Source organism: Pinus tabuliformis, chromosome 5_2 (genome assembly GCF_031772625.1).
Source record: "Pinus tabuliformis cultivar Carrire ecotype Pingquan chromosome 5_2, CPIR1, whole genome shotgun sequence".
NCBI classification, from domain to species: Eukaryota; Viridiplantae; Streptophyta; class Pinopsida; order Pinales; family Pinaceae; genus Pinus; species Pinus tabuliformis.
The window spans coordinates 651,354,115-651,378,264 of record NC_142306.1 but is presented as its reverse complement, the minus strand read 5'-3'; the positions used below and the strand labels follow the sequence as shown (position 1 = coordinate 651,378,264).

Here is a 24,150-nt window from a genome sequence, read left to right as displayed (position 1 = left end):
TGTCATATTCAAACCATATCTGCCTGTCAATATACAATCATATTTATTGTTTAGGGTGGGAAGCTATTTTGTTGTTAGCACGGGAGGATATGGAGCCTCAGAACTGAAATTATATATCGAACGAGCACCCATTTATACTGTCCGCTAAATTATTGATCTCAGCAATGGTCGTCTGCAAATCGCGGGCAAATCCTTAGCATAGCCCCATGATAAAACCTCGGGTAAGCCCTAATTCTTTCTACGTCAGTAATTTGTTTATTTTTTGGTTACTGTCTTTCCTTTGCTGCGAATCTATTGGCGGATGCGTTGAGGATGAATAATTCCCGCAAAGAAAATTGGTGGTATGGATAATGGCAAGTTTTTGCTTTCTTTTGGGTGAAATTTCATGTCAAACAGTTTGTTTAGGGCCGATAAAATGTTCCATTGATTTGCCTGATTAAGTTAAAAATCTAAAATGTTCCATTGATTTGCTGGATTAAGTTAAACATCCATTTGGGTATGCACTTTAACACATGGTATGTGTTTTGTTTGTTTGTTTAATGTCCTCTCAAACTTTTCGTTCATCGGATCATAAAATGGTCTACCAAATCTTGGAACCCGTGTACAGATAATTTCTGCGATGGGCTTCAATACCTGACAGGCTTTCAGTTGTGAAGAGTTCATGGATTGTTTCATATTGGGTTAAGGTTTTGTTTTTGAATTGGTAAAACTTAGTGTCCAATTGCATGCTTTACGCGTATTAGGTACCCTTAGAGGTTTTTGATTTTGTGCCAGAAAAGATCAGGGCTTAAACAGAAATATATGCCTAGTAGACAAATGCGTTAGCGACTTGGCCACACAGGTGCGCATCAGGCTCTAACCATTTACAATTTTGATCCATTGCAGTCCCAGTGACCCGGGGTAATCTCCAAATCGCCCTCTCCCAAAATAGCAATAATGCCACTTGAAAGAGTGGGGAATCCTATTAGTTCTTCTTTTTCTGTCCGAAAGAGAGGGTGGGTCCTAACTTACGTGAATACTTTCTAGTGTGCTGTGGAGGATAAACAGTAACTGTCTATACCCCTCTTATTCTGCTCTAGCAGTACTGGCAACCAAGTCAGTTTTCGAAGTGACATACAGACATTTCAAGACTCACCTCCAGCCGCATCCACTGAGAGAATGCAAGCCTAATTTACATGTATGTCGACTAAGGGTGCTTTTACCTTGTCTATCTATATGTGTATTTGCAATTTTGCATACAGAAGAATGGTGTTTCAAAGGCGTTTTGCCGAACTGCAAAGTTTTCTATCTTGCAATTGTTCAGGGATCCATCCTCCCAGGCTGAATGGAGGGACACCAGCCTACCGTTAGGTGTCTAGCTGTTGTTAAATGAACATAAAAATATTTAAAAAAAGCAAAACAGAATGCTGTCACAAAAACTAAACTTGAAAACAGTGTACAGACTATGAATGCTAGCGAACAACAACAAGAAAACTTGCATTCATGGGTCTCCCGCATATAAATAAAATTGATGCAAGCACAGAAATGCAATATACCCACAGTATATGAGAATCGTTTTTGGTATAAAATCCCCACCGCCAAACAAATGCTTTGTTTGTTTGTTAACAAAGGAGAACACCAGTGTTCTGTGTGCCCTGTTTATAGTACATCCTACTACTCTTATTCCGATTGGCAGTTTCAAAGCAGTTCAATATTTGTCTGGTTGGTTGGAGTGTCAAAACTGTTCTGGACCACTGTATGGTATAATATAATTATTTATGAATTTCGCCTCTCTTTTTGGATGCTCTCCTTGGCTGTTATTATTGTTGCTTGAAAGGCAGGTGCCCCACGAGCTTGTCATGTTTGCGTGGAGACTGTTATGTCTGTTGCTGTTGTATCTTCTTTTCCTACTGGTGTGTTTCTGCTTGTGTGGGTTCTAATCTGTATGATCCAGTGGCAAAAGATATGTGCTATCAGCAGTATCCTAGGTTCAATATATGCTCACTAGTTAGCTGTTATTATAAAGTACCATAGACCATTTTGCTGTTCTCTGCTCAACTCTAAATCACACATAATCACCACCTACACCTTGTGATGATTGGAGTTCTTGTTTATTTCTCTTTGGCTTGACATGTTTATTTGAGAAAGTCATATTTACCTTTCAAGCTATTTTCTTTACCTGAAAGCATGGTTAGCTGTAACTTTTAATATTCTTATTCTTCATATTGTTCCTTGGAAGAGTGTTCAGCTTTATAATTTAAAGGTTGATTTATAATTAGTTTTAACATTTTTCTGTAAAATCTCTTATCATGGCTTTTCTTTTCCAAGGATGTTGATTGGTTGAAAAATGGTTGTCTAATCCTGCAAAACAGTCAGGTTCAGTCTTGTATTTCTTGGTAATTTTGCTAGCCCACATATTTAATGTCTATCATGACAAAGCCAAATTATTCTGAATGGAACAGCAAACAATTTCCATTCTGATGGGCATTTGTGTTCAAATTATGGATCAAAATAAGTATAAAACTGGAAGGCATGATTTCTCATCAAAAATTCAAAATTGTATGGTTTTATTTCATTAAATTTCCTTGAACCCAACAACCACACAATTTACTGCTTAGCAGGTTATTACAGATCTGTTGCATAAAATGCACGATTGGGATCTGATTAAAACTTAAACAATGGCAGCAAAATAAACAACCAATCTCAATCACAAAAACACACAATTTTATTGTCCAATCAAACCAATTCTTCATTCAAATAACTTCAGAACCTATTTGGGTTCCCTTACTGGGAAAATGGCCCTTTGAGGAAATTACATATTCAATAATACTGTAGATCTGATCCCATTGATCAAACCCTAGATCTGTCCTTCGATCTATCTCCTTGCTGATTTGGATCTCCAATGCTTCTTGCATCCTCAGGCTTGACACATTTGAATGGAAGTTCTTCTCCACCCAATCAGTAAGATGTCCTCTCAATGTCTTGTGCTTACTCAATGTGTCTTCTCCCATAGTCCAGCCAATCTTTTATAACCTTGAGTTGTTGACTGATTCCACGAGTCTAATCTTGTTAATTTTAGGTATGTTCTATGCTAGAGCAATTTATTTCAATTTTCACAGTTATCTCAATATCTTTTCCAGCTTAGCAGTCACATCAGCATTAAAGTAAACTGCAGATAGAACATAAATATAAATTGCAGAAGACAAGCCAAGACAAGAGGACACAAGATGTGGTGCTAGCCAGGGACAAACCCCAATGTGGGGAAATCCTTGATCAATTCTTCTTATATGTTCGTCAATAGTTCAGCAGAGAGAGAGAGAGATAGTATGTTTACAACAGAAGTCAACACTTTGACTTATCTAGATAAGAGCATAGATCATCTCTAAGAAGATGATACATGAGATCAGTTGAAGACATGCTGCTTCAACTAATTCTCCAAGGTGACTCACCTATCGTTGTGCTGCATTTTGTCATAATGCTGCACCTCACCGCATTGCACCATGCTGCACCCATCATCACTATGCTGCATCTCATCATGCTTCATTAATCATGACTGTACCCATCATTGTAATGCATTACATGCAATTGCTGCACCATGTTGCCATCCTAGCCTATGTGTTGGCTGCACCTTGCTTGCTTGTTGTCCCTAGCATGCTCGCTGTAACATTGCATGCTCGCTGTAACATTGCATGCTTGGTGTATTTGCTGCTAAGTACCATACAATTGTCCCAATGTTAGTTAGATGTCCCTTGCGTGCTGCTATCCTTCAGAGATAGATGCTCTGGCTGTTTCGGCAGTTCTTGGTATTCCCGGCACTTTCGGCTATTCCCGACAGTTCCGACAGGTCCGGTTGATCCTGGCAGTCTTGGCAGTTTCGGCTTTTCCGGCAGTTTTAGCATTTTCGGCTTTTCTGTCTTTTCTGACAGTTTCGGCTTTTTCGTCTTTTCCGACAGTTCCGACATTTCCGGCAGTTTTGGCTTTTTCTGGCTTTTCTGGCAGTTCCGACTTTTTCGACTTTTCAGCTAGTTTCGGTTTTTCCAGCTTTTCTGGCAGTTTCGGCTTTTTCGGCAATTCTGGCTTTTCCAGCTTTTCCGGCAGTTCTGGCTTTCCAGCTTTTCGGGTAGTTTCGGCAATTCCGACTTTTCCGGCAATTTCGGCTTTTCCGGCTTTTTGAGCAACGTAGAGCTTATTCTCCCATGATTGCATTTAGATCTAAGGCATGTTATCTAGGGCAGCGTATACCCTAAGGCACTCCCTCTAGCTCTCATCTTCATCAAACCCAAAATAGGATGAAGTGAGATCACAAGAGTGAGTGTGTGTGTGTCAAATGACTTCAAGTCCTCTTCTATTTATACTAAAACGTAAAGGTTGAATAGACATGACTGTTGGGCTTCTGAGCCTACATAAGTTGCTCGCCGACTTGACAATTTGTCCATAATCAAAATAAATTCATATCTTCATAAATACTTATCAGAATCGGATGATCTTTAGATCAATCCTACACCTCTCGATGAGAGGGATCCAAGAAAAATATCAGCTGCCATAAATAAGATGACCCACATGGAGTTTGGCCCTAGTTGCCAATTTTAACACTCCCTCTCAACTAGGGAGAACTCCATCCGCTGATCCATATGTCCGACTGTACTATCTCTGCCATTAGTGCCCTGCACTGCTCTGCTCTGCTCTGATCTGCTGAGCTCTGCTTTGTTTTGCTGAACCATGAAGAAGAAGAATTGATTGAGAATGTCTCATACCATTCTCTACTGACCCGAAGTCAGTTTCATCTGAAGAGAGTGTGTCACATCACTCTTACTGACCCGAAGTTAGTTTTATTGATCCCAGATCAATATCACAAGAGAGTGTCTCAAACCACTCATACTGATCCCAGATCAGTTTCATTGATCCCAGATCAATGGAGGTCATCCTAGCATAGGGAGTATGGTAGATACAACGATGCGTCCATCGATAGAACTACTATGGTCCTTATCCTCATTTCCCTGCTCATTGATCAGATGAGAGGTACTTCCCATGAGTCTCAGACTGCATGGATAGGATGCCTCGGCAGGAGAGCAAATCATCCTGTCCACAGGAGAACGAATCATCCTGTCAGTGGATGCCACGGAGAACGAATTATCATGGCCCACAGGAGAATGAATCATCCAGTTCCACCGTCGCCGCGGAGAATGAATCATCCTGGCCCATGGGAGAACGAATCATCTTGTTCCACAGTTGCCACGGAGAAGAATCATCCTAGCCCACAGGAGAACGAATCATCCTGTTCCACAGTCACCACGGAGAACGAATCATCTTGGCCCACAGGAGAACGAATAATCTTGTTCCACAGTCGCCATAGAGAATGAATCATCCCGGCCCACAGGAGAACGAATCATCCTGTTCCGCAGTGCACCACTAGGGGAGGGTGAGTCGCCTTATGGTCGTATGTTGCTCCAGTAAGTACCCATAGTTTTTAAAACTGGAACCGGTGACCAGACCGATCCACCTAATGAACCGGTTTACCTACTGGAACCGGTCTAACTGGGACTGGTTTGGTCTAAACGAACCGGTTTTAGAAAAATACATTAAATAATTAATTTTTAATGAAACAAAACTATTTTTATGATTTAAAACCATGATTCCAAGACAATAGAGACAAAATATGCAAAGTTTGCTCATTTATATACCATGTAAAGGTGAATATATCAAAATGGCACCGAGTGCAATACATATCATCGACAAAATAGCAAAATACATAAGCAATGAGGCTCTAAATGGCCTATAAAGTCCAAAAACAATGTTGCAAGCTATGAGGCCATTGGCCTAGTATAAGTCTACAGTGTACACATGATCAATCATCAAGTTCATCACCACTACTAGCCACAAGATCATCATCAAGAGCTACATGGACATCATCTGGTTCAAAGTTTGAGGATGCCTCAGCCTGATCTGCAACCTCAGTATCAATGCCACCAATAACAATAGAAGTGGACCTAATGGAAGCACGAGTTTGTTGACCTACATGACTAGTGCCTTCCATTGGTTCTTTGGCTTTCCTTGATGCCGCTATTGATGCTGGTTCTAATGCCACCACATAATCTGCTTCATCCCTTGCTAAAGCCATGTCGATATCAAAATCAGCCTCAAACACAGGTTCTTCAATCTCCTCCACCCATTTTGATGTTGGATCAATATCGTCCAACACAATGGGATCTAGATCAGGAGTTTTGCTCATCATTTGGAGCTCCGATTGCATTTATTGTTTACCCCCAAACCATGAAATTCTGAAAACCATTAAGTCTGCTGAATTTTGAGTGAAATCCAAAATTCTAGTTTCTCCATATGAAATCCAATGAGGTCGAAACCAGTCTCAAACATCCTGAGTCATTTCATGGTAATGTTAAAAATTTAAGTAAAAGGATGAAAATGAAAATGAAAATTAAAGGAAATGTCACTTTTACATTAGGGTTGAAATGTGTCAGGAAAATGAGAGGGTAGGCATGTTTTTCTTGGAGGGACTATTTTTGGAGGAAAGCAACCCCAAATTTCCCTCAAAACAGCTTCAAAACACACAAAAATGCATTTTGTGGGGGTTATACTTGCCCTAGCAATAAATCGGTCGGTTTAGGACAAAACCGGTGGGTTTGACCACAAACCGGCCGGTTCCGTCCTAAACCGGCTGGTTAGCACCGGTTTAGGGCAAAAATTGGCGAAATGGGCTAATGAATTAGGTTTTTTGGCCGATTTCGACCGGTGGGCTTGCTAACCGGCCGGTTAGACCGGTAACTGGTTAGCAAGACCGGTTTTTAAAACTATGTAAGTACCCCAAGCCCCCTAGAGCTCCCAGAGCTCAATGCATGCAACATGCAGGACCCTTATAAGAAGGTCTCTCAACGACTCCAAGTTGTTCGAGAAAGTTACAGATTTGACCTTTCCCCGGGGCTTTGACAAAAAATGTTTGCAACTTGTACATCAGTCTCAATGTGATGGAGCCTCCTCGCTCATCAACTTACCATATCCCAGATAAGGCAGTATCTGATGTCTATCTGCTGGAGCAATCATCGAATACAGGATTCCTCAATAATCAAATCCCTCCTCTGGTTGTCACAGAGAATCACAGTGGTATTCATCATGTGTACAAACAGCTCACTTAATAGCTTCTTCAACCATGCAGCTTCACATGAGATCATACTTGTAGCTGTGTATGTAGTCTCGGCGGTGCTTATAGGAACCGATTTCTGCTTCCTGCTCATCCATGATATAGAAGAAGAATCCAAAGAGAACCAGCACTGAGAAGTGTTCTAGTGATCCTCCACACTTCCTGCCCACTCAGCATTCGAATAATCATGCAGTTTCATATTTCGGGCAATGTATCTCAATCCATGAGAGATTGTGCGCCGAAGATATCTCAGAAGATTCTTGGCGCCAATCCAATGAGGCTCAACTAAATATGAGCTCACCATGCTAATTGCAAAACATATGTTCGGACGGAAGTTCACTAAGAACATCAACGCGGATGAGTTTATGAAACTCAGAAGCAATTCCCAAATCTGGTCTGACATCACTACCATATAACTTTTGAAAGTTAATATCCTCGAGGTAGTCACAGGCTTGCAGTTTATCATTCCACATTCGGAATCCAACTCCCTCTTACTTCTGCAAATGAGAGGGTCTGCACCTGTCAGAAATAGGTCGCCCTCACAAGGTGCCGATGTGAGAGGTCTATCATCCACAACCTTTGGGTAATGGTTTGGATTGGTTTCATTCCTAGTGAATCTTAGCTTCATCTGACAGCTATCAATCCTCTCATACTATGCATGGGGAGTTTGCTTCAAGCCATAGAGGGCTTTCTTCCACCTGTATACATGAGATTCCCGATCATGAATCTCAAACTCCTCGGGTTGTTCCAAACCTGTGGACCTGCTACATGAGGGGAATGGTCTCCTTGTAAGATTGTTCTTTGGTACATCTTAGACATGTACTTTCATGCTCTTTTTGAATTCAGGCATCCCTGTCACCATCTGACTCACAGACCTTCAGTGCTATGTGTCAATGGACATGGTCCCCAGTGGACTTCCTGCAACTTGATACAACCTTGAACTCAAAAACATCTTTGAAAATTCTATTTTCAAACACGTACCTTTCCATCGATGAGTGCCACCCTGAAACCTTTGACTTCCATTGTTGAAATGGACACCAGGTTCTTCTTGCGATCAGGTACATAAAAGAGATTCTGTAAATGAATTGAGTTACCCTCATTCAATTGAGGGATAACATTCCCTACACCCCTTCCGGGATAGGTGGCATCGGCTCCAAGTATAATCCCACGATTGTTTCCATCTCTACCAAATTAGAGAGTGCACCCATCTATCCGATGAAGTGCCTTGAAGCACTACAATCAATAAGCCAGATTCCCAAAGAATCTGAAGGAGAGGGCCAATACAAGATAACGCTTCCTTATCTTATCAGAAACAACAATTGATTCTTCATACTTGGGGTTCCTTGCTTTCTTTGAAGAGTCGACCATTTCCTTGATGACTTGCCTCACTTGTCATTCCTTTGATCATTGAAGATGTCCCTGAAATGATTGTTATCTTCATCAAGAGATGTGTCTCTGCCATTCGGATACTCCTTTGCATAATGGTCGAACTTATTGCAACCAAGGCATCCGCCTTTCCTTCCACCCTTAGATCCGATCTTCCCAATGAAGTGATCTTTAGGTAGGCCATTAAAAACTTCCGCTGCGCCATTCTGATAATATTCTCTGCTTCGACTTCACCATCGGTGAATTTGAAGAGGGATGAGGAATCCACTGATCCTTTTGTCCTTTCCCAACTGTCTTCGGTGATTGCTCTTTCACTCTTGCTTGGGCATTGTCTTCACCTCAGCTCTGATACCATGTTAATTTTAGGTATGTTCTATGCTAGAGCAATTTATTTCAATTTTCACAGTTAGCTCAATATCTTTTCCAGATTAGCAATCACATCAGCATTAAAGTAAACTGCAGATAGAACATAAATATAAATTGCAGAAGACAAGCCAAGACAACAAGACACAAGATGTGGCGCTAGCTAGGGACAAACCCCAATGTGGGGAAATCCTTGATCAATTCTTCTTATATGTTCTTCAATAGTTCAGCAGAGAGAGAGAGATAGTACATTTACAACAGAAGTCAACACTTTGACTTATCTAGATAAGAGCATAGATCATCTCTAAGAAGATGATACATGAGATCAGTTGAAGACATGCTGCTTCAACTAATTCTCCAAGGTGACTCCTTCACCTATCGTTGTGCTCCATTTTGTCATCATGCTGCACCTCACCGCGCTGCACCATGCTGCACCCATCATCACTATGCTGCATCTCATCACGCTTCATTAATCATGACTGTACCCATCATTGTACTGCATTATATGCAATTGTTGCACCATGTTGCCATCCTGACCCATGTGTTGGCTGCACCTTGCTTGCTTGTTGTCCCTTGCTTGCTTGTTGTCCCAAGCATGCTTGTTGTCCTTAGCATGCTTGGTGTATTTGCTGCTAAGTACCATACATTTGTCCTAATGTTAGTTAGCTGTCCCTTGCATGCTGCTCTCCTTCAGAGACAGATGCTCCGGCTGTTTCGGCAGTTCCCGGCAGTTCTGGCAGTTCCGGCTATTCCCGGCAGTTCCGGCAGTTCTGGTTGTTCATGGCAGTTCCAATAGTCCCGGCAGTTCCAGTAGTTTCGACTTTTCTGACAGTTCCGACAGTTCTGGCATTTCCTGCTTTTCGGCTTTTCCGGCAGTTCCAGCTTTTCCGACATTTCTAGCTTTTCTGACAGTTTCGGCTTTTCTGGCTTTTCCGGCAGTTCTGGCTTTTTTGGCAGTTCCGGTTTTTTCGACTTTTCCGACTTTTTCGACTTTTTTGGCTGTTCCGACAATTCCGACTTTTCTGGCAATTCCGGCTTTTCCGGCCTTTTCAGCAACGTAGAGCTTATTCTCCCATGACTGCATTTAGATGTAGGGCATGTTATCTAGGGCAGCGTATACCCTAGGGCACTCCCTCTAGCTCTCATCTTCATCAAACCAAAAACATGATGAAGTGAGATCACAAGAGTGAGTGTGTGTGTGTCAAATGACTTCAAGTCCTCTTCTATTTATACTAAAATGTATAGGTTGAATAGACATGACTGTTGGGCTTCTGAGCCTACATAAGTTGCTGGCCGACTTGATAATTTGTCCATAATCAAAATAAATTCATATCTTCATAAATACTTATCGGAATTGGATGATCTTTAGATCAATTCTACACCTTTCGATGAGAGGGATCCAAGAAAAATATCAACTGCCATAAATAAGATGACCCACACGGAGTTTGGCCCTAGTTGCTAATTTTAACAAATCTCCAAAGTGATTGATGGTTGAGATTGGGTCTCAACATGAATTGAGATCGACAGTTGAAGTTCATCTAATTCACTAATGCAAAAAGCTTTGCATTTCATTAGATTAACTCACTTTTGTCCAATGTTCCACCAAGGTTCCGCGACGAGGGGGCGAGGGAGCGAGGGGGCACGGGAGCGGCCTATGCAAAAGCTCCCTACCATTTTTTAGGAAACGTGGGGGAGCGTCAAGGTCTTAAAAATTTATAAATATAAAATATAATTTATTAATTGAGTCCACTATGACAATTTGGTTTGAATTGAAAAGCTGCAAAGCATGATCATTGATATGAATATCATTTGACATTATCCAAATTTATAATATCATATAAAATAATAAATTTAAAATTCTAATTCAGCTTGGTCAAATTCTAATTTAGATTTTGGTCAGATAGAGGGAGAGCTTCAGCTTGATAAGGTAGCCACTGAATTCTGTGAAAAGGTAAATGAACAGATCAGGAACACTGCATTGGCAGTAGAAGGGACAACTACAATGGGTTGTCCAGCTGTATTGGATCCAACAACTAGAAAGTTCGTTATATTATATATAATATAGACAATACACCATATGCTGAAAGAAGAGTTTTAGTTCCAGGAGAGATGAGAAGATCACATGAAAGAGTTTCTGACAGTTTACTATCAAATGACATTGACTGCAGGATGACCATCTGCGAACCAACTTGGGCGACCAACAATGGCATGGATAATTTGTCTACCTTATTAGAGCAATGCCATGTAGTTCAAACTTCAAACTAGTAGTGTATTTTAGAGGTGAAAATAATTTTCAGACCTGAGAATTCAAGCTGAGCAACTGTACTCTGTGTAAATTTTGTAACTGTATAAATTCATATATAACGACAGTTCCTGAGATTTCTTGCTGCCCATAGTATCTTGTCGTGCTTGCAGTAAACGCATGTTAGTCTATAGTCCACCCAATTATTTCCCACATGACATAGGTGCTGCTTCCATAATTTGTATGTCAAATGTCATGCAAATTAAAAACACAAACTGAATGTCTCATATTCTTTGCCTGTCACTCCAGTTATCTCCCCACTGTAATCCAGCCATCACTTGAGAAAAAAAGGAGAAGTTTTAAAAGGGAAAATTCATGTACATGCTATATGGTCCAGCAAATTTCCATGATACCGACCCTCTAAAATAACGCTTGTTGAAACCAAAAGACAGCACAAGACGTTATCCCCATACAGAACATGAGTAGCTTTGTACCACTTTAGGTCTATTAAATCATAAACTATAAGCAAGGCCATTTTTTTGGGAGCGTGAGGAAACGTCCCCTCAGGGAAGGGAAACGTTTCCCTGGCACGTCCCCCTGAGTTTCCTCCATTTTGGGAGCGTGGGGAAACGTCCCCTACTCGTCCCCAAGTCTCCGGAGCGAGGGGGAGCGAGGAAACTAGACCCCTAGGGGGGGGGGGGGGGCGAGTCCCCGTGGAACACTGCTTTTGTCTCATTAAAGAAATGATTTTAATCACTAAAGTAATTCATAAGGTTAAGGGTGTATTAGGCAACTTAGGTCAGTGTAAAAGTACTTGCTTGAGCTACAAACCTCAACACTCCTTAGCGAGAGTGGTACTTCTTGAATAGCCACTTAGAACTAGTTGTTGCTTCAGTCTTGGCACAATGTCTTTCCTCAGAGGCATTTTCTCCTTGAATGTGGTCCTAGGAGCCTTAACATGCTCCTTAGCATCCCTCAATGTTTGAATAGGGTTGCCCATCGACTTGTATAAGTTGCTTTCTCTAACGTTGATGGCCATTGCTATGTCTAGGCTAGACTCCTTTGGATGAATTAGCACCTACCCATTTTTGAACATGACTACATATGCTTCATCCTCCATGATTGATGCTGAGAGCAAGTTCTTATTTAGTCTTGGTATGAATAGCACATCCTTGGCTTCCAACATCCCTCCTGAGTCCAGTTGAAACTTGATATTTTTTAAACCCCTTCATTATTGCATACTTGGCATTGTTACCAAGCTCCACATGTAAATCCGAGTCTTTCCTACTCTTGTGTCGCTGTCGTATGGCATGATGCACCACTATCCATGTCCCAAACACTCCTTGTGATGGTGTTGGTAAATAGACAGGAGACAAAGAAGTCCTTCTCGAACTTTGCTGCAAACTCATCAAGCTAAACCTCTATTGATGTTGTTGTCTGCTGCGATTTCCCCTTCCCCTTCTTGTTCTCCGGACATTGTGATGCATAGTGCCCACTCTTGTGGCAACTGAAGCACGTGATCTTACTCAAGACCTTTTTCCTTGGTTGAGAGGTTGCCCCTTTACTGTTAGCTTTAGAACCCTTTCGTTTGTCATTCTTGGCCATACTAGCCAAGGCTAGGTTTTCCTCTTTATCTTCCTGCTTGCTGGTCTCAAACTCCTTTTGAATCTCTTCCTAGATGTAGTCATCCCAAAGCCTCTCCCAATTGGAAAGGTGCTCCCAGGTGCAGATTCCTTTGAAAATGGTTCTTATGAATTGGAAAAGCATTAAGTGCCACATTCACGAGCTCTACATCCTCCAATTTCTCCTCAATGGGTGCAAGCCAAGTGAGGAATTAAGTGATCCTTTACGGCATCCATGATGACACATTGAGCTCTATTGTCTTTATTTTTGTGGTTTTCCAACTGTGCTAGATCTGTTGGCAATAGGATCTCCTTATTCACACTCTCCCAAGGGTCATTTTCCTTCAACAAGGTAACCCTTCCCTTCCTCGAGATCATTTTCTCAAGATCATTTTCTTTTTCATGTTGGTGCTCTGGAATAGGTACACTAGAGCTTTGAACATCTCCTTGGCTGTCTTCTTTTCTGCCAAGTGAGGAATTAAGTGATCCTTTATGGCATCCATGATGACACGCTGAACTCTATTGTCTTTATTTTTGTGGTTTGCCAACTATGCTAGATCTGTGTGAAATAGGATCTCCTTATTCACAATCTCCCAAGGGTCATTTTCCTGCAACAACAAGGTAACCCTTTGCTTCCAGGGTAGAGAATTTTATACTTCATCCAACCAATCCTAGAATTTGAGACTGGTCATTGCCATCTTTGATCTGATCAGCTGTCGTGTGCTTATTCCTTCAAGCACCTATAAGAATAAATTGCTGGGTTATAAATTTGTGAAAATCTCCCTCATGGATTTGTGTCTTGGTCCTTTGAAACATCCATGAAATTACTTTGTTGCCAATCCCCTGACTGGTACGGTCTCCTTCTCTCCATTTGAAGGTTATCTCCACCAATTTTGCTGGTTGCATTGCTGTTCTGCCACTCTATGACCTCGTATGGTATGTATGGCCTCTCTATGTGTTCTTGGGTTTTTGTGAGATCATGACTTGTATAGTTTGGCTGCTCCTTGTGTTGGTTGCTCTACCCGACCCTCGTGGCCTTTGCTTTACAGCTGGCCTTATTGACTGTTCTCTTCACTGCGGCCTAGCCTCACTGCTGGCTGCACTAGCTCTATTGGCCACTATGGGCTCTGCTACTTGCTTTATGGCTCTTGCTCCCTTGTCAACCCACTCATTGCACGTACCTTATTTGCGCATGTGCATTTGCCTGTGTATCCTTGTTAGTCACGTCAACCCTCTGTGATGGCTCCCTCCACATCCCTGTGTACTATGGCTCAACTATTTGCTTGATGTTACCATTCACAGCTGCTCACTGACACCCCTTGTGCACTAACCAAATTGCCAGCAGTTGGAACTCCTGTTGCGTGACTCCCTTGGTAGCTCTCTGTGGCAGCTTAAGCTTCTGATGATGGCTCCTCTAAGTTGGCTCGACCTAAGTCATGACTGCTTTTTTTCTATTGGTGGCGTTGCTGTATTCAGCTGTGGCTGCTTCTGTTCATAGGTGTTGCTGGTGGTATGTACCACTTCACTGGTGGCTGCCCTGACACACTGTTAGTTGGCTATCAACAATACTCTGTTGCCACACTTGGCCCCTGACGGTTGATGGCTGACAACCCTTTTTTAATTTATACATATATATTTTTTACTTTTTCTGTTGCTTTAATCACTGATTGCACTTGCATCTTTAATCATTAAGTTCTTTTTCTTTTTCTGCAGCGTACAACTTGCACTGAACTGGATTTTTTTACTTTGTCGTGCGACTAACTCACCTGCCCGTGGTGTCATATGACATACGACCGTTCTACATGTAAATTCTCTGCCTGCAAAAAAATTTCCCTACCCTTCCTATGGTCGCTAGTTGAAACCTTGCCTGTCAATGCCTATATGAATTTGGCACTCAGTGATTCTGTGATCTGTTCCTCAGAGTTGATGTTCTGATCCCATGGCCCTTTGAGGAAATTGCATATACAATAATACCCTAGATTTGATGTAGTTGTTCAAACCTTGATTTGTCCTTCGATCTATCACTTGGCTGATATGGATCTCCCTTGCTGCTTCTTGCACCTTCCTCAAATTCTGCATACTTGAATGAAAGCCCTTCTCCACTGAATCACTGAGATGTTCTCTCAATGTCTTTTGCCCACTCAATGTGTGTGCTCCCTTAGCCTAGCCTTTCTTTTATAACCTTGAGATGTTGACCGAATCCACAACCCTAATCTCCAAAGTGATTGATGGTTGAGATTAGATTTTAATATCACTTGAGGTTGATGGTTGAGATTCATCCAATTCATTAATGTAAAAAACTTTGCATTTAATTAGATTAACTCACTTTTGTCTTAGAAAAGAAATTGCTTTAATCACTAAAGTAATTGCTGAGGTTAAGGGTGTATTTGGTGATTTGCACATGAATAGACACTTAAACCTGTGTAGAAGTACCTACTACCCAAGCTACAAACATCAACATTGCAATGTTTGGATTCAAGCAGGCCTGAAATTGGAGCTTTTAATTAGAATGAATTGGCATTTAGAGAAGGTATATTTTAGCCTCTAGGCAGTTTGCTCGAGCCTGATTTTAGAAATATGATTCATACCTTACACTGGAATGGAATATCCTCCCATTAACTCTATTATGGTATTCTCTCACCTTCAGTTAACAGCACACTGCTAAAAAACTGATGCAAGAAACTATTTGTAGGGAATCATGTGCTTCACCCTAAAAGGAATATATAATTTAACAAATCCTGACTTTTTGTGACTGCAAATTCCACAGTGAAGCTTTTTGAAACCCAAACTGCTGGATTCTGGAATATGTGATTTGACTATAGTGACAACATTCTTACCTGTTAAATTTATAAGAGATTCTATACTTTCTTCTTGTAACCTAAGTTTTTATTATTATTATTATTTCTTTATTTTTTTTTATCTATGTAACAAAGCACCCCACCCTCCAGCCCGTAAGCAAGATTAAGATATCATTCAGGGCTCAAGGTCATTTAACAACGACACTGGAAACCATTAAACTTTATACTCGATATGAGTTCATGCCACTTGCTGGAATTGAAGCTGGGTAGGGTGGATAACAATCATTCCTCCCAACCACCCAAGATAAACCGATTGACATTCTTGTAACCTAAGTTGAATGAAATGAGTGCGCTTTCTGAGATGGGGACTGCGTGGAGACTGACCTCCTTAAATCTTACAAATAGTGTGGGATGGCAAATTAAAAAAATCTAAAACAACAAATTATCTGCAAAAATGGAAACGATAAACACAGCCAACAAATTATGAAAAATAAATAAAAATTTCATTCCAAAATTATTCTTATAGATAAGGCTATAGACTATCTATTATGCCATAATAGAAACTGAGCTATACAAAATTCACCTGGCTCTAAAAATACTGAAGACATAAAACTTATGGTTATAAGTTATAACGATAAGGAGTTTCCTGCAACTCACAGTTAAATTCTCCTGAAATTACCTGAAAAATCCTTCTACTCTCAACTGCCTGCCTTATTGTGAAGGATGCTATAGTGAGGGGCTGATTTATGCCAAAATATCTGCAGACCGCGGTGGTAGGTATTACAGGTTGTGGCACACGGAGTGTATAAATGAAGGAAAGAGGTTATAAATTGCAAGAAAATACTAACTTGTAGAGTTTCTTTGTATCTTCCCTTTCATAAAAAAAATTGCAATTTTTTCTTGTTATAGTCTTTCTTTTTATTTGACAGTGTGTTCCCCCCTTGAATTTGTAGAGGTTGTGTGGGTCTCCCATGACTCCAACAATCAGGGGGTTGGAAATGCACCTTCCAGGCTGGAAACACCCAAAATGTTTCCAAATAGGAAACAACCAAGGAATGGATCAGAAACGTTTCCAAGTGTTTCTGGGGCATTTGTTTTCTAAAACGTTTCTGGTACTGAAACATAGGAGAGGGCCAAATGTTTCCTGCAGCTTAGTTCTAACTGGGCATATAATTAGCAAGCAAAGCTTCTCTATTGTTGTCTTAGCTGTACAGTGTATTCTATGAAACAGTTAGTGGCCCCTTAGTCATTTTTCATCAAAGGATAAGATCTCCTCATTGCAGGGGCATACTTATTTTGAGGATGAAGCAACCCTCAAACAAAAGGTGCTGATTAGGGTATTTTGGAACTTGAATGGTTTGTTTTTGTTTTCTTAGATTATTTACAACTCCATTGGTTTTTGGCTTTTATTTTTAAAGCATGTTAGCAAAATAATTTTTATATGATGTTAAAACTGATGCTTAAAGAGCTTTCCTGGCAGCATATTAGTATTTGCGCTTAAGTTATAGCAACAGTAAGGAAAGTGAAAATAGTATAAGATAAAGGATAAAAGTATGTTATTTCTTGCAGCAGATTAATTTAATTCGAGCAATACAGATGGAAAGGAAAGTATTTGAACGCACATAATTGAGAGTGTGTATTAGGTTATAAATTAAAGGCAAAATAATAGAACTTAAAAAAACAAAATATGCCGCACTCTTAATACTCGTTCATTTTGAGTTTGGTATTAGTCAAAGCTTTTGAGAAGTGGCTTTGAATTAGATGTCTTTGATCCTTAAAATGGAAATCCTTGTAATGACCTAGAATGAGTGCATGGACCTGCTTTCATTTCATAAAGTTTGTTTCTGAGAAGTCACGGTTTCCTGTGTTTTTGACCTATTCAGGAGATTTGCAAAAGCAATATGATATCAGTCAAGACTCAAACCATAAATGCCCATTGGAATAATTTCATTTTGTGGAAATTATGTAGTATTACGACCTTAGTCTATCAATTCTCTTCCTTCACCCTTCACCACTGTGCTTACCAACCATCATTGTCTTTCATCTCTTGTGAACCCTTGTTTGTATTTCTGATTTGTCTTCATTGGTATTTAGGGTTTCTTCAATCTCCTTATAGATTTACTCTTCAATCTTCTGGTAGTTTCTTCGTATATGATCGTTAAATTTGCCTCTTGTAAGTACACATTGTTAACATCGAGCTCACCAACTATCATTGTCTTTCATCTTTTGTGAACTCTTGTTTTCATTTTTGATTTGTCTTCATTGGTATTTAGGGTTTCTTCAACCTTCTTATAGATTTACTCTTCAATCTTTTGGAAGTCTCGTCATATATGATTGTTAATTTTGCCTTTTGTAAAATATACAATCTTAACATCTTGAGGGTCTTGATTTTGCTTACACATCCTTTCTATTCTTAATTTTTCTGTGAACCTAGCACTCGAATATTCATTGGCCTAGCAGATTGTAGATCTACTGAATGAAAGCACAACTAGATTCTCAACTTAACTAGTGGAAGCAAACTTTCACATAACCAATCTCAATCACAGTGACACAAATATATTTTGGGGTCACATATGGTCTAAGTTGCATTGTAACGGATACAGGAATGGATACGGATACGGGGTTTGAAACAAACACGATAAATTTTCAAAATATCAGGATACGATACGGCAAGGAAACGACATGCATATATGTGTGTATATATATATTTATTACCATTCATCTTTTAGAATCTAGAATCTATATTTAAAAATGCATAGTCATCGTCATGAATTCAACATAAACAAATCATCATCATCAATTCAGCATAAACATTGTCATCATCATTAATGATTATTACAACATTCAACATATTATCATCATCATTAATAATGTAATCAGAAATGCTACAGCCTTTGTGCTTTCGGGTCCAACTCCTTCAAAAAACATTTCATGCATGGCAGATGATATCTATCTTCCCATTGATTTGGAATTTATCCAGGATAAAGAATTAAAGGTATCACAAACTCATGTGCATGGATGTGCCTATGTTACTTTATGCAACGGATCGATAAGATTGCGAAATACATAGACATTGAAGCAGTTAGAGAAAACACAACAGTAAAACATGTAAATACAACAAGTTTAATAAGGAGTTCACCCAATGCTCCTGGGCTACATCTCCTGGTCCAGCCTTTAGTGGTGGCCTCTCTATTATGTTTTCAAAGCAGAGTTTTTACAACAGTGAGCTCAATTTGAGTCTCACTTAACAGATATAAATCAGTAGGACTGGACTTAGATTCCCCAAATTTCTAGAGTACACAGACTCTCATAACTGAAACTCGACCTCTATTGGTCACAACAGTAATGAGCCCAATCTGAGACTCATACATGACAGGCTATATACAAAGGAGTTTGCTTGAACCTCTCAAGCCTTCTCTGGAGTACACAGACTCTCTGACTCTCTCTGGCTCTGTTTGGCTCGATGCTGCCTTCAAGTCAACTCGGCTTCTTCTCTTTGTTTTCTGCTCTTGGCTTTCTGCCTTGACTAACTCTTACTTTGTTTCTGTCAGTTGATGGCTTTAAAGCCAATCTGCTTTCTGACTGTTCGTTTCCGCTTCCCGGCGCTTTGGTTCTCCTGCCTCTGTCTGTTTGAATTCCTCTATTCTGCTTCATCATCATTGTGTAACGCTTCACAGGGAGGTGGCCACCTTTTTCATAACGAACTGAGTGTCAGTTCTCTTGGAAATGTTTGAACGGTCGTTATTTCTGTTTGCTCCAAGATTGCCCGCGAAATATGAATCTCCGCCAACGCATCGTCCATATCGGACTTCAAATCTTATATAATTTTGCCTGTTTACCCCACCGAATCCGGTCATCCATCGGATCGCGTCTCCACCATCGATCTGGGGCCTCCAGATCCAATGGTCATCGCTCATATCGGGCGGATAAGTAACATGACGTTTACTCGTCCGATGTGAGCGGTTTTCTCTCTCTTCCTTCGGACGCGTGGCAATCAATGTGTGGCATCGGGCGGGACTCGGTTGAAACCGCTTACCGCTTCGAGCCCTTCTGATATCCTGCCGGTTTTGTGGAATCTCGCTCCATCGAAACCGAATTAATTACTTTTCCGCATTTCATAACCTTTTTGGGTTTGGGCGCTCGGGGCTTATAACTTTTTGAGGGGTTTTCCCTGCGATATGCGATTAGCGACTTGGCGATTTGTCGCTAATCGCATATTAGAAACTGCCCCCGTTTCTCGAATTAACCTCTAGTTTTGCCAATTTGCGCCAACGTGCGTTACCATGGGCCAACGGTCTGCGCGCTTGACCGAGGGTCCTCGTTGCTCCGCGCTAATCACAAATTGCCATTGTCACGAGGATATCTCTGATAAGCTTGACCTTTATAAGACTTTGAAACTTTGGCATGATTTTAAGAGTTCATGAAAACTTAGAGAGTGTTCTAGGATCCAATTCAGATCACCCATGGGATTATTGGGATATTCCATCAAAACCTATTTGAACATTTCAATCTTCTCAATGTCAGCGTTGTCTCATGACTATATGCAGGGACAAGATTGGCTAGAGAAGATTTGTTATATTGGAGGGATTTATGAAATCAAGAGCAAAATCAATGACAATTAACAAACCCTTAACCAAAATGAAAATTAATTGCTCAAATAAATCTCTTTACAAAGACATCCATCAAACCCTTTTATTTGCATTTTTGAACATCTATCTTTTTCTTAGTAAGAATCCTTGATAAATATATGGAGTGTCATTGTTTCTAAAGATTTAGAAAAGACTTTATGAGAATCTGTTTATAGTGAGTTTATTTGCAAATCTGATTTCTTCATTTTGATTATTTATTTATGGCTATACAAATTTTCAAGCTTTTTAACATTTTAAGGGTGGATTCTGATCACAATTTTCGTGGATCCGTTTTCGGAAACGGATCCAAAAAAATTTAAATCCCTTGGAAATGTATCCAATTCCAAATCTAAAGTTTCCGATTTTTTGAAACGACACAAAAACGTTTTTACAGCGTTTCGGACAAGAATCGTATCTGTTTATGTATCGAAAACGGGGATCCGCGTTTCCAGAAAATTCTTCAGGAGTTTCCGGTAACTTAGCATATGGTAAACTGTTAAAATTGGCAACTAGGATCAAACTCCATGTGGGTCACCTTATTCATGGCTGATAATATATTTCCTAGACTTCTCTAGTCGAGAGGTGTAGGATTGATCTAAAGATCATCCGATTCTGACAAGTATTTATGGAGATATGAATTTATTTTGATTATTGACAAATTATCAAAGTTAGCCAGCAACTTATGTAGGCTCAGACGCCCAACAGACACATCTATCCACCTTCAACGTTTGGATATAAACACTGGATGACTCCTCCTCATTTGGTCACTCACTTCTTATCATATCTCTCTCTCTCTCCTGCACAGAAAAAGAGCCTCTTCTCTCCTGCACAAAAAGGCTCTCTCTCACACGTGTGAAAAGAAGGACGCAGATTTCTTGTACTGGGGCACGGTGAAGTTTTGGACTGATGCGCGGCGAAGTCTGGGACTGATGCACGACGAAGTCTTGGACTGGTGCACGACGAACTCTTGGATTGATGCGCGGCAAAGTCTTGCACTGGTGCACGGTGAAGTCTTGGACTGATACGCAATGAAGTCTTGCACTGATACGCAATGAAGTCTTGGACCGATACGCAGTGAAGTCTTGGACTGGTGCACGGTGAACGACTCATCGGTGGAGACTTGACGAGTTCAATCTAGGGTTTGCTGCTGCTGATATAAATCAGATCTTTGTACTATTTCTCTCTGCTGAATTATTGAAGATAAAAGAAGATTTGATCAAAGGGTTTCCCCATATTGGGATTTATCCTTGGCTAGCCGCCACATCTTGTGTCTCTTGTCTTGGCTTGTTTTCTGTTGATCATTTAAATGTTCTATATGCACTTTACTTAATGTACATGTGATTGCTAATCTGTGGATAATAATAAGAAAGATAAGTAAACTGCTTTAAGCATAGAACATACCATAACTTAACATAAACTTGCTGTGATTGGATAGAGGCGGTCGAGCTTGAAAATTGATTGAGTGGTAAGAACTTGCTGCTATTGCTTTACAGATTTCCGCCAGATAGATTCAAACTGGCTTCTCGAGAAGATTTTGTTAAGCTTATATGAAGCTTTGCTTTCGTCCCGATATTCCAAACTGGTTTCTGGCTTTCCTTTGAGAAGATTTTGGTAAGCTTGCATGAAGCTTTGCTTTCAGTATCTTTTAAGTAAGAATCATCCACTAGATTGAAGCTTTCTTATAATGTAGATGAACATAGCATACGCTCTGATGCCGAGGTACATCATGTGAAAACGTGGTGAGCCAGGGATTCAAGTGCATGATAATCCACTAACCCAAAGTTGTAGCGTAGAAGGCCCTTAATTCTGATGGCCTTTGTTAAGTCCTTAATTCTGCAATATGTTTGAACGATTCTTAGGTTTTTTAGGTAGCTGTAGTACATAAATATACCTCTTCAGAGTTCATATATTGTGCATCTTGTGTAGAGAAATGAAGTGTGTTTGATAGAGAGTGGTCTGCGAGTTTTGTTAGTAAGCAGTTTTCAAGAGTTGAATTCACTTATCTCACACAGTTTTACAGAGAATATAGATTGGCATAAATCTGTTTGGCACAGTTACACTTGTCATTGGCTTAGAATTTTTCTTTGCTGCTAGTATAAGGGAGTTGCTGTGCTGAAGTAGATATGATTGGTTCTGTCATCTAACAGATGGTAAATTCTTTATCATTAGCTGCAATTCTAATTGGTATCTGTCTCACTGTTTATTTTTTGGCTTCTTTTGGAAATTCTTTCTTAAATTTAATGGCAATTTGAGAAAAATCTGCAAAGTGGATTCTAGGCCTCCTGATTGATCTCCTTCCCATGCTAACAAGGAATACATATTTCCAGCGGTGTGGGATTAGGTAAATAGATAATTACAACAAGCATGTGAGTTGAAAGTATAAAGTAGACCTGCTACAAAAATTGTCTAATTTTACATATATGCTGATTGACAGGTTAATTTGTTGTAATCAGAATTTATGGCCAGGATAGCTACAGCAGCTGTTAAACTTCAAGATATTGCCAAGACTGGCAATGTGGCTGAAACTATTGTAAAAGTAAAGAAAACTGCTAAGCTTGTTGAAAACATAGTTGCTACCTCAAGTATTAACATGAAGATGCAGAGTGGAGAGGAACACAATAGGTTGCCTTTAAAGGAAGTAGTTGCAGATTGTGCAAAGCGCTGGTTTCAAGATAGTTTGAAGGAAGCTAAAGCTGGTGATACAGGAATGCAAGTTCTTGTTGGGCAAATGTATTGCAGTGGCTATGGTGTTCACCGAGACGTGCAAAGGGTATTATTGTTGATGATTAATAGTGATATGTATCATTAAGCATGATCCTTGAAGTATTTTGCTCAGTTCTATTAGGATAGTAAGTTTTTTTCCCTGTTGCTGTATGACCAGGGAAAAGCATGGTTTCAGAGAGCTGCAAAGTCTCGTTCACGGGTCATGAATTTAGTAGCAAAACGACCAGGTGCGCCTCTAGTTCATTGACAGTAGCTTTTTTTTTCAATGTTTTATGCTTCTGATTAGTTTGTGTATGTGGTTGTAATTTAGTGGACGGTGTTTTGCAGGCTACAATGCGAGTGAGTCAGATTCAGATGATCAGAAGGATCTCCAAAGTACAAAGAATAAATGAAATATAATATAAATAAGCTTATATTGATTTGCATGCAATTAAAACTTATACAATGGACTCTTTTTTTAAGAAATAAATCAGAAGATCTTGTTTTCACCGCATTCATGGAAGCAAATTGCCATTTGCCATTATTTGTTATTTTCCTGGGAATCCTGGTTCACAGAGTTATATAGTTATAATTTGTACCTTTAAACAAAACAGAGAACATTTTTGCTTTCTCAAAAACACCATATTTGGAGCAAATGTTGTTGTGTCTGTCGCAAAGGTTATGTCTATTACATATTGTGTTAAATTTATCAGTTACTGCATGCATAACTGATGGCTTTATAGTTATTCATGTAGTTTCCATTGGGTGCCATTAATGCCAGCATAGAGTAACTCTGAACAAAAGTTGATAACATAAAATCACGCAAAGTACAAGCTGCAGATTTCTTGGACTAGTCTTGAAGAAGCATTGCAGACAATGAAGGGGGTGAGCATGGGATATTTCATACATACGGCTTGGTACAAGAGCATCACTAAAAGGCCCTGGAATTCTTTCTAGAACCTGGTGGTTCTTATCAAAATTAAATGTACAAACAAACTCTCTAGCGTCATAGGAGTTTTAATGGTATTCAATCCTTTCATTTGGTTAAAATTTATTATGATAACGAATGTTGTGAGACTTGTTGATAATGCGTCATAACTTGGCTAAAATTTACTATGAGAACAAATTTTGTGAGACTTGTTGATAATGCGTCAGGGCTCGAAACTTGGCTAGCTTGGGAGTTGACAAAACAAAGCAACGCATGAAAACATGGACTCGGCAAAACTTTGCAAAAAGAAAATTTCAAAACACATGAAATTTTGTGCAGGGAAATAAT

The 24,150-nt window shown here is 39.9% G+C and overlaps 1 protein-coding gene across 5 annotated transcripts; it reads left to right on the top strand.

Annotated features, from left to right (window-relative positions):
* LOC149160739 (uncharacterized) lies at positions 1-23,530 on the top strand. 5 transcript variants are annotated; one of them, XM_089436789.1, is made up of 5 exons: positions 1-221; positions 21,665-21,782; positions 22,606-22,941; positions 23,053-23,122; positions 23,223-23,530. In XM_089436789.1, the coding sequence occupies exons 3-5, from the start codon at positions 22,630-22,632 to the stop codon at positions 23,285-23,287; spliced, it is 447 nt and encodes a 148-aa protein (XP_089292915.1). In that variant the 5' UTR covers positions 1-221; positions 21,665-21,782; positions 22,606-22,629; the 3' UTR covers positions 23,288-23,530. The 5 variants fall into 5 exon arrangements, with proteins under 5 accessions (XP_089292915.1, XP_089292913.1, XP_089292912.1 ...); XM_089436787.1 differs by having other exon boundaries at positions 21,607-21,782; XM_089436786.1 differs by lacking the exon at positions 21,665-21,782 and having other exon boundaries at positions 22,625-22,941.
* Positions 23,531-24,150: the final 620 nt, after the last annotated feature.

Coding starts and splice junctions, on each gene's coding strand:
- LOC149160739 (XM_089436786.1), top strand. CDS start 22,630: ATGGCCAGGATAGCTACAGCAGCTGTTAAACTTCAAGATATTGCCAAG. Junction 22,942..23,052: donor TTCACCGAGACGTGCAAAGG/GTATTATTGTTG, acceptor CTGTATGACCAG/GGAAAAGCATGGTTTCAGAG. Junction 23,123..23,222: donor TTTAGTAGCAAAACGACCAG/GTGCGCCTCTAG, acceptor GGTGTTTTGCAG/GCTACAATGCGAGTGAGTCA.